Source organism: Eptesicus fuscus, chromosome 4, assembly GCF_027574615.1.
Source record: "Eptesicus fuscus isolate TK198812 chromosome 4, DD_ASM_mEF_20220401, whole genome shotgun sequence".
Lineage (NCBI taxonomy): Eukaryota > Metazoa > Chordata > Mammalia > Chiroptera > Vespertilionidae > Eptesicus > Eptesicus fuscus.
Genome location: NC_072476.1, coordinates 35797654 through 35808270, shown reverse-complemented (window position 1 = coordinate 35808270; position 10617 = coordinate 35797654). Strand labels below are relative to the sequence as shown.

The following is a 10617-nucleotide window of genomic DNA, read 5'->3' as shown; positions in this document are numbered from 1 at the left end:
GCATTACACCGAGACAGGGTCTTCCACCTACCAGCACCATCTGCCGAGAAGCACAGAGGATGCCAGTTAGTACTAAATGATACTGCTCTGTTGGGTTTTATTTGTCCCATTGTAGTGTGAGTGAGTGTGTGTGTGTGCGTGTGTGTGTGTGTGTGTGTGTGTGTGAGAGAGAGAGAGAGAGAGAAAATACAGTAAACAAAACTAATTGGAAAGGAAACTCAGTTAAAAATCCAGAAAACAGACCAGTGGGTGTGGCTCAGTGGTTGAGCATTGACCTGTGAACCAGGAGGTCACAGTTTACTTCCCAGTCAGAGCACATGCCCAGCTTGCAGCTCGATCCCCAGTGTGGGGCGTGCAGGAGGCAGCTGATCAATGATTCTCATCATTGATGTTTCTATCTCTCTCTCCCTCTCCCTTCCTCTCTGAAATCAATAAATATATATATATATATATATATATATATATATATATATATATATATATTTTAATCCAGAAAACATAAATGGGGAAAAGACCTTCATGTCCTTTTGAGGTTAGGGCCTAATGTCAAGCATTAGATTCTGACTTTAAAGCCTAACATTCAGTATTTGAATTTCCTTGGGTTTGAGGCCTGTGTCTAGGGCTCTTTTCTGTTGCCAGCACAGGGGTGTTTCCTCAGAAAATGATCTGTGTTCCAGTCCCCTAAGGCTGCTGGGTAATGGCCTTCGTCTCACACCAGCTGAAGAGACAGCAGAGCCCACAGGCACAGTCAGAGTTCGCTTTAAGTATCACGTGCCCCATCATTTGGTGGGTGGGTGTTGTCGCTAACTACACTTCCACCTCAACAAAGAAAGTGGTGAGTTGCCAAAAAACAAGGATGTTCCAACTTAAGGATTATGCTGAATTCTTTCTAGAGGACCACTTTTTATAAAAAGATAAGTTTTATCCTAAAATATTTTCTAAATTTACTTAGGCACTCTATCCAAGGAAAATAGTTTAAGTATTGCACCATGTAACTACTATCTGCAGAATTGGAACAACTTTCTCTCAGCAAAGGTCTATCTTTATTCATCAAGTGGTCTCAGATGGCCTGTGTGGGGTGGGAAACCTGCCAAGGTCACAATTATGCAGGTTGACCCAAGGAGACACTGGACAGGCACCCTACAGCCTGGCAAATTTATAAACAGGTGGTGAAAATACGATTTTGTTCTTTTTAAATTGTTCTTGTTGCTTCCCATAATTGCTGCTTTTCTGAAAGGTCAGTTTTGTTTCCTTTAGGAAAAGGAGACTTTTTTTTTTTTTTTTTCCATCTCCCAAATGCTAGGTTGGTGCCCTTCCCTAGAAGTCTTCCCATTAATTAAGTTGGCCTGAAGGTCATACTAGTCAACCATAATCAATATGGAGGCTGGTGGCTGCAAGGTGCTCATTGACATCCCCAAAGAGGGAGAGTGTCCACAATCAATAGGGAAGAGCAGAGCCCTGGTAGATTTATGGCTTTGATTTTGAAAAGGTGTGGGAATGCCCTGTGATGCTCCCCCTCCACCCCTGTACTCCTTTTGAATGTTAATGCTTTCTTGGGGATGATTTCAGACACACTGCTAGGATACTGCCTCTACTCACTGAAGCAGAATCCTCGGAGGAGTTGCTGAGGCAGAACTGAAATCATGGCTCGCCTCAGAGAAGCAGCCGCGTTGGCCGCTAATGATGCCTCACCCAGAAAGACGATGCTCCTTTAACTCCAGGCTTTTAATGGGAAGTTTCTAAGCCTGAAACAACAGCTTTAGATCTGGGGTGTGCCGCCAGCTGCGTGCGGCTCCCACTGTCTCCTGCTCTAACACAGCCGGGTCGGGAGAATGGAAACTAAAGAAGCTTGTAACTACCTGTAACTGTTCCACCAGGAAATGGATCAAGTGTTTGTTCAGCCAGACTCAGGTACCTGACCGACACCGTGTCTGTGGACAGGCTAGTTAAATGTTTCTCTCTAACTTTACAATTGGTGCATGAGCAATAACTGCATAGATGCCTTTTGGATCTCAGTTCTGAATTCAGAGCTCGCTGTCAGATAAAGTGTAATTAAACAGCTGCTAGGTGAGGTTAATGTGGGGGAGGCGGCGAAATGTAATGATGCCTTTATTTTTAAAGCATGCTTTATTTTTAAATAATGCTACGGACACTGGATAAAGGAGCAGTAAAATAGACTTATTTCTTGGTTAAGCTGCAGTAAATTATTCTTGAAAGCTATTTGGCCATGACTGTATTTCCCCCCCCCCCTTTACCTAAAATATCCTGTCTTCCAAAATGTCATAGGGATGTTTTAATTTGTTTACAAAGGATCGCAACTCAGCAACTCATAATGATAGTGCTGACTGTCCCCCGTGTCCCCGGGCGATGAGCAGTGTGCCGCCTTAGCCCTGCGAGTATCCGCAGGCACTCCTTCTCACTTGGAAACGTAAGGAAAGCTGGGTAGCATGGTAATGTTTGTTGCTTGAAGTTAAAAGTTCCCGTTTGCTAAGGGTGCCTTTTGCTACCCCCAGTAACGGACTGAGACCAGGTGATATTTTCCTGATGTTCTCAGCTAGGCTGCAGGCTTGCCCTTTCTGTCCCTTTAGGACTCTTCAAGCAGATGTTAGGAAGAAGAGGAAGATAGGGAAGAAGTAAAGCTGAGGTTAGGGCTCAGGCTGAAGAGAAAGGTCTCCTGCTGACTCAGAGCTGGCAGGGTCCACTCCCAAATCCAAGCCGAACCCTCTGAAGGCTGACTTTGCAGAGACGCCCGGCCCGGCCAGAGGGACTAGACCTCCCGAGCTGCAGCAGCGGGGGCTGGCAACAGTTCCGAAACTGCCTGTTGACATTTGTAGCTGACCACATTCACATGTCTTTAAAATCATCGTTTATGGGCTTCCTAGTGGCCTGGGGTCTATTATCTGAGTGTGTGTAAACTAGTATTTACTCGTAGCCGTCCTGTGAATTCTAAAGCATCAGGGCTATTGTATTGGAACAGGGGAGCTGTATTTGGAAAAAGAGGAATAGGGAAGTTGCCATGTATTGATGTGAGTCAAAAAAAAAGGGGGTGGTTAAAATGCACGAAGTACCTGGAAAGAGCCAGGAAATGTTTCCCGGAAGTTCTTGGCTGGTCACCAAGAGGGCCACCCATTGCATGAATTGATAGGAAACATTTTGCGTCTCTGTGTGTATCTCCTGGAATGCAAGTTACTATTCACAGGGCTCACACACAGAATTTCTGCCAGAGTCATAGGAACCCACAAGATTCATTTGCTTCTAAGTGATTTGATTGCTTAGATGATGAGGTGGATTTTGTGGAGGGCTCACAACTGTGGGGAAAGAGGTACAATAGCCTTGACTGGGATGTTCACATGTCTTGTGGCGGGGAGTGGAGGGGGGTGGGCCTCCTGAGGCGCCAGTTATGTAAACGGCAATGCAGCCGAGGCTTCTTTTAGCTCTGAAAGTAGAGAATAACTCTATTGAGCATCAGTCTCAGGACATGTATTATTTTAATCACTGAAAGCCACGTTAACATTTCAACAGTGAGCTTCAGAACTGTGGCGGAATAATGCTGTACTTTGAGGAAGGCTGTCTCTGCCAGTTGTTGCAAATTCAGTCCTGCTCACCTAGTCAGTTCCCTGCCTGTAGCAGCCCAAGACTGGGCTCGCTAGTCGGCTGGGTAAATATAAATAAGGCACACAGGGTGTCTTTGCAGGACAAAGCGTCCTGTCTGACACATGTGAAAGTAAACTGGACAAGCCTGCGAGTGTTCTTGCTCAATGGACGAACTGTTTTTACACCTACTTTTGAAAACATGTCAAGTCACATAACTAGGTTTCTGGCCTAGAAGTTTTAAAAAATCAGGAACAGCAATTATGTGGTTGAGGAGTACTTGAATACAGACAGCGTTGCTTAACTGCACCCTGCATGCCGTTAGCAGCCGAGAGAGTTAGCGGTCCAGAGATGACGACTTTCTATTCGCTCCAACGTGCCAGAGAGAAACTTGCGACCCAGCATCCTTAGGCGGATGCTGCTCTCTTGGTAATGGATGTTTCTTTTTATTTGGGGCAATTGACTTAGAATCTCTCTTGCTTTGTGTGCTTACTTGCATAACAGAAGTCAGAAATAAATCTTATTTTGCACAAAAATGGTCTAAAGAGAATACACTCATTCGTCTTTGCCTGTTTACGGACCACTCACTATGCCAGGCAGGACTGCACATGCGCTGCATCTGCCGCAACTATTATTGCAACCCACCGCAGGAGGGCTGGCACCCGCGCCGGTGACCACAAAAGTGAGATGGCGGAATGAAATGCCAGTGTGTTTGCCAAATGCACTTAACGATTCTACTGCTGTCACTTCAAAAATGAAAAGAAACATGTCATTGCTTTAAGGATATATTTTCTTCAGATAACGTATGTTTCCTTACTGTGAAATTGTTTCATGAGATGCTAGTGATATGAAATGGCCGAAGGAAGGACCCAAGCTTGAGAAGGTACATGTTGACATTTATAGTTTCCACGTAAGACATTTGCACTCAGGATATTTTAAAATGGCTGCCCTTCCAGGCCAGAGAAGCAGATCAGGGTGGAAAGGGCTGACCCCTTACGTAAGGGAAACTGCTTATCTCCAGTTGATTTTTATATTCCAGACCCCACCGATCTGCACTGAGGCCAAGGAAAATTTAAAGGGCCGTAGAACTGCTTTTCAAATCATGAGATCAGTGACTGTTAAAGTGCCATTGTGGCTCCGACTACCTGTGATTCTTGGAAACAACCTCTGTTTCAAACACAGTGGTCTGACCTCTTACTTTTACCCCCTGTCTGTGTCAGCCGGACCCTGAAGTTTGAATCCAGTTCCCTGGACTGAAAGGGGCTAGAGATTTGAGTCAGCCTCTGTTGAAAGAGGCAAAGATCCCAGAACAGCAAGAATTCCTCAAGGAGCCTGCTTTTGACTGAGGGGAAGGAGATGAACCCCGTGGAGACCTGTCCTGTAACAGGTGCTGCCGCAGAGACGCAGGTGAAGTGCTCCTGGGGGCGGAGCAAAAGCACCGTTCCCTTTGGTGAAGGGCCAGGTGTAGGTCCCCCTGAGGGGGTGCTGTTTGGAGTGGCCCCTGGGGGGGAGAGGAGAGACCCGCAGGTGGGAAGAGGGCAAGGAGGAGAGCATCGCGACTCGAAGCTCACAGGTGGGAAACCGCGGGCGCTCCAGCAACAGCAGGTGCTGGGTGAAGCTGCCGAGCAGGCTTTCTCCCCAGGTGGCTGCAAGATTCAATTACATGTCGGTCTGTTCTTATCAATACATTGGTCATTTCACTCAAAGCCAATGTGATTTGATGTTGGCTCCTTTTTTTATTGTGAAAATAAATTAATATCTTAGAACAATTCCATTGTCAGAATATGACCTGATTTGTGATCCGAAAAACAGGGGTAACAGGTCCAAAAGGGGGTGAATGGGCGGGCTAGGGTCTTGGCCATTGGAGGACAGAGGCTTTCTGAAGGGAGGAGAGGTAAGATCTGAGCACAGAAAGATGAATCCTGATGTGGGATGGAGGAAGGATGGGAAGGAGAGAGCCTCTTTGCAAATTACCCTTAAGCGCGTGGCTAATAGTGAGAACAGCTGCGGCTAAGTGGACTGCTCACAGGGGCCTTCGTAAGTAATTCAAGGTATTTTTACACGTTGTGAATATCAGGGTCCGGGAAGCCTGACTTGAGAAAAGAGATATATCATAGGATTTTTTTAATGGCATTTTTAATTAAGGTTTCCTTGGCCCAATATTAAAATTAGACGTTATTTCCCGAGCACACAGAAATGGATTAGCAAAGGGAAGACACGGAGGTACTGTGGAAGGGGGAAGCCAGTCAGGATTAAAATGCTGCTGCAAGTAACTGCTCCTTCTTATCCTAAAATAACTGCCTTTGTTATTATTAACACAGGAAGGCTGTGTCAGAATCTTCGGCAGTAATTTACTCGCCCAGATTCCACTATTTATCTAAAAGACGATTTCATTATTCCGCTAAAAGCAATTGTGAACATTTCCTAAGAACCATTTGTACCGAAAAGGGACATTTTAGTCTAAGATGGACATTTTTAAAATGCACGTTTTTTTAAAAAAAATATTTTTGTGTTGTGGTTACATGTAGTTCTTTTTGTGCATCTTATTGTATCTGATGATGTTTCCTTTAACTTAAAACATGCTGTTGAACTTTCCAAATTTGTAAATTATTGATTAGCTGGTTGTGGGATTTTAAAAGAAAAGCAGACTCTTCCAAGGATTTCAATCAGACCTGGGCAAAACTATGAAATAGCTGGCGTTTCTTCCCGGATCTCTGTGTCCCTAAATCCCTTTAAACCATTACCTGTTTTCTCATCTGTGCCCGTCATCTCCATCCTCCCCAGGGCTCTCCAGCTCGGTCACCTGCTCCCCCCAGTCCGCTCCAGCAGCCTCACTCCCAGCAAGATCTGCCTCCAGTCCCCTTTCTATCACCCGTTTTCTCCATCCTTCAAGTTTTCATAGACAAACCCCTACTATGCCAATGTGTCACTTTCCCTGGTAAACTATTACAATTTAATATCCTTTAGTGGTTTGACCAAATGAAGTAATTTTAATAGGAACTTGGGCACCACAGTTTCCTGGGAGGGAAGAGGCTTGTAATGTATAAAGAATTATGGAATCGTCAAAACACTAGTCTGGCTGCAAAGAGAGTTCAGCATATCCTTGCATCAGCCTTTTAATCAGAATAAGGTGGTAAAACTGCACATTAAAACTGATTTTTAAATCACTCTAATCAGAATCAGAGGACGAGGTTATTTGCTGGGGCTTCCTGGCATGGCTGTCCATCACTGAAGACCCCAAATGAACAGCGCAACAGCTCTAAAACCTGAGTTGTGGGAAAAGCCTAGGAAGTGTGAGATGTTGCGATAGGAGAAAAGAATTTGGCATTTGCCTCGTACTAAGGACAACGCTTGGGAAAACTGCACCTGGGTGCCAACATGGCTCTCAACAGGAGGAGGTGAGGGGTGGGAAGGGAGGGACTGAACAAGGTATTGCTGTCCTTGTCAGCCAGCCCATTGATTGGGAGTAATTATCATAGGCTCAAAAGGCCCTAGACCCCATTCTTTACTTTGAATTCCACAAGTCTAGGAATATATTTTGTACATGTATCCGGGGGTGGGGAACGTCCGGCCCGTGGGCCGTATAAGGCCCATGAAACCATGTGGTCTGGGCCTGCCAAGGCATTAGGGGTGAGTTAATGAAATGTCTGACCAAATGCAACAGGTTAATTTTTAAGTTGATAATTTTGTATGGCCCGTGAATGATGTTATAAATATCCAAATGGCCCTTGGCAGGAAACAGGTTCCCTACCCCTGATGTACACAGTTAATGATCTTTACTTTTTCTATATTTCCTTTTTGATTCGTGGAGTGTTTTCATAAGAGATTTTCTGAAAATGCAAACCTGTATTGAGAACAGACAAAGAAGGACTCTGCCCTCATTTGGGAAAATGGACCTAGACTGGGACCTAGTAAGTGGGCGGGAGGGCAGGGATGGAAGTGTGGGGATCCTCAGAAGGACATGAAAAGGCAAGAGGGAACATGGCTAGGACATCTATTATTCTGCCACGACACGGCTTTCTCTGGACCCAGCCCCGGGAGAATTTTACACTTGGTATGAGTAAGTCCAGCCTGGGCACTTGGGGAGAGTACAGGTGGCCCCAGTCAGAAGCAGTAAGGGGAGCTGCATGGGAAGCTCTGGCCACATTTCCTGCCCCCTCCCCACAGCCTCAGTTACCTAGCGATTAGCAGCCAAGCAAACCCAAACCAAGCCCAACCCATGAATATCCTCTATAGTCCTAAGGAACTTATTTTTTAAAAATACAGTCAAATTTTATTCCAGTCTTACTTCAAACTAAAAATGAAGCATAAATGAATCCATTGCAACTATTTCGGTCTGAATTTTTTTAAAAATTCAGTCATGGAACTGCAAAATAGTCTTTCCCCCCAAACTGGTAACTCCTTCCTCCCACGTACTGCTTGCCATTTCCTTTATAAGCTGGTTTTTTAGACTGTGATTTTATTAACTGTGAAGTGTCAACATTCATGCAAACTGCCGTGATAACTACTGCCATACTTCAATGTAATGATTATAAGTTAGCTAAAGAAATATTGCATTAATGCCTTAGCTCATAATTTCTAGTTTATTTGGTTGCTTATTTTTATTGAGCATAATTTTTTGAATCCATGTTAATTTTCATACCTGACTACTCTGCTATGCAATTTTTCCAATAGACAGATTTATAAATCAATGCATCATATGATTTTTCTATAGAGTAATGTGTAATATAGATGCTCTTCTTTACACACTTTGAGTTAAATAGATTGAGTTCAATATCTGGAGCTTTTAGTGGTCTTTGTGTACACTTCAATTTGTCTTGCAAGACAAACAGTAATACCCATAATCCTTAGTTTTTCCCCACCTGTAAAATGTCCTACTCTTTTCTCTCCACCAAATGGTCTTAAACAGTAGGAAGCCACTGTGAGCTTTAACAAGAACGCAGTCAATCAATTCCTTTTTCCTAGCTCAGTTCTCTGAGTGCTTTCCAGGGTCGGGTACTGAACCTGGCCTGGGCTTTCTGCAGAGAAAGGCAGCTGCAGGACCGTGATGGTTTGGACGTCTGAGATGCCTCCTTTCTCTCTTGGCTCAGGCAAGAGAAAGCGAAGAAGCACCGCAGCTCTTAGTCATGTCCTAAGTGAAGCAACACTTTGTTGTTCTTCTCTGTGTACTTTTCAAAGGCATTCATCCTCATTATAGCAATCGGAGATACACAGGCACTTCTTCTTCCATCCTTACAGTTTAGTGACCTCTCCAAGGTCCCACACTTATTTAGCAATAAAATTGAGGACAGAGGCTAGAGCCCAGGACCTAGAAGTAAAGTTGCTCTTTGTTAGCTACTTCCTTTTCCCACCTCTTTCTTTCTTCCTGCAGAGAACTCAGCCTCTCCCAGGTGCAAACACCATGATCTCAGCAGACTGACGATGGAAGGAGAGGACACTGGGCGATCCTGCGCTCGGGTTTCCCTGGACAATGGATGGAGGACAGCCCGTCCCTTCGCCCCCAGTGCCCTTTGGGAACACACTGTCAGATTCTAGCATGTCTCTGGAGCAAAAAACCACATTTGCTTTTGTGATTTTGCTGTTTATTTTCTTGGGTGTCCTCATCGTCAGGTGCTTCCGGATTCTTCTGGACCCATATCGGAGCATGCCAACCTCGACGTGGACTGACGGACTGGAAGGCCTGGAGAAAGGGCAGTTTGACCATGCCCTTGCTTAGCAGGGCGAGAGCAGGACCCCCTACTGAGGAGGGGAACTGCTTCATGTCTTGGCAAGGAACTCTCTATCGTCAATGTTCTCAACAAATAATCAAGTTTTAGTGACATCTGGTCCTAAGACCACAACCCATTTCTCAGTAAACATGCTGTTGGGTTAAGACATTTGAGCATATTGGAAATGGAGACTTATATTACCAACCCAAAATAGAAAGGTTTCAATTTCTGTGTTTACTCAATGAATGAATGTTGTCCCATGTGGGATGGTGAAACCAAGAGCATCGATGCTGACATAAACTTTGCCATAAAACTTTGAAGCACTATCCGACCTGATCAGAGAATAAAGACTAGAAAGGGTCGGACCTGAATCTGGTGACAGGGCCAAGAAGAGGCTTCCTTGCTTTAATCGTGTCCCTCACATTATTTTATTTTCATGGACATCAGGGTCCCAGGCAGAGAGTGAGGAAGATTATGCTGAGTGGACCAAAGGCAGGTACTTGTTTTTGCCTAAAGCAAGGAGTATGGGGAGGCCATGGGAGGGCTGAGAAGACCTGGTTCCATCCTGGGAAAATATTGAGGATGATATTTTATTTTTAAAATAAAACTGAGTTCAAAGGCTTATAGAGGTTTAAAACTATTTACCAGGCCAGGTACATTCTATATATTCATATTAATAACATGTATAGAGGTAGCTATACATAACCTGAATTTACTTTCTTTATACAAATAACTGAAATAATAGGTTAGAAGGGCAGCTTCAAGTTGTGGGGGTTTTGTGTGTGTGTGTGTTTTTTTTTTTATTTTTTTTATTTTTTTTTTTATTTATTTATTTTTTTTTTTATTGATTTTTTTACAGAGAGGAAGGGAGAGGGCGAGAGAGCTGGAAACATCGCTGAGAGAGAAACATCCATCAGCTGCCTCCTGCACGCCCCCCACTGGGGATGTGCCCGCAACCAAGGTTCATGCCCTTGACCGGAATCGAACCCGGGACCCTTGAGTCTGCAGGCCGATGCTCTATCCACTGAGCCACACCGGCCAGGGCTGTGTTGTTTTTTTTAAATAAAAAGTTAAGTGTTTAGAGGAGGAGACTTTTACAGTCTCAAGAGAACTGTGTGTTTATGACTGAATATAGAAACCAAATAAAACTCTTCAAGGCACAGAAGTGTCTCCTCTTTTATTTCTCTGAGACTACGTGCCTGGAGGCCATGTGGTATACCCATGCCGAGTGTCTGAGTGTTCTGAGAGTGAGAGAAAAAGCAAAGACCATGAAAGGTCATCGGATTCATCCCTCTGCCCTTTCAGGAAAGGCTCCTAC

General features: G+C 44.4%; 1 protein-coding gene across 4 annotated transcripts; it reads left to right on the top strand.

Moving 5' to 3' along the window:
• On the top strand, positions 1–10082 carry CTXN3 (cortexin 3). 4 transcript variants are annotated; one of them, XM_054714271.1, is made up of 5 exons: positions 5–65; positions 1570–1911; positions 2311–2428; positions 4812–4998; positions 8963–10082. In XM_054714271.1, exon 5 carries the CDS (start codon positions 9062–9064, stop codon positions 9305–9307), a length of 246 nt encoding a protein of 81 aa, XP_054570246.1. In that variant the 5' UTR covers positions 5–65; positions 1570–1911; positions 2311–2428; positions 4812–4998; positions 8963–9061; the 3' UTR covers positions 9308–10082. The 4 variants fall into 4 exon arrangements, with proteins under 4 accessions (XP_054570248.1, XP_054570246.1, XP_054570247.1 ...); XM_054714272.1 differs by lacking the exon at positions 2311–2428; XM_028145173.2 differs by lacking the exons at positions 2311–2428; positions 4812–4998.
• The last annotated feature ends 535 nt before the right edge of the window (positions 10083–10617 follow it).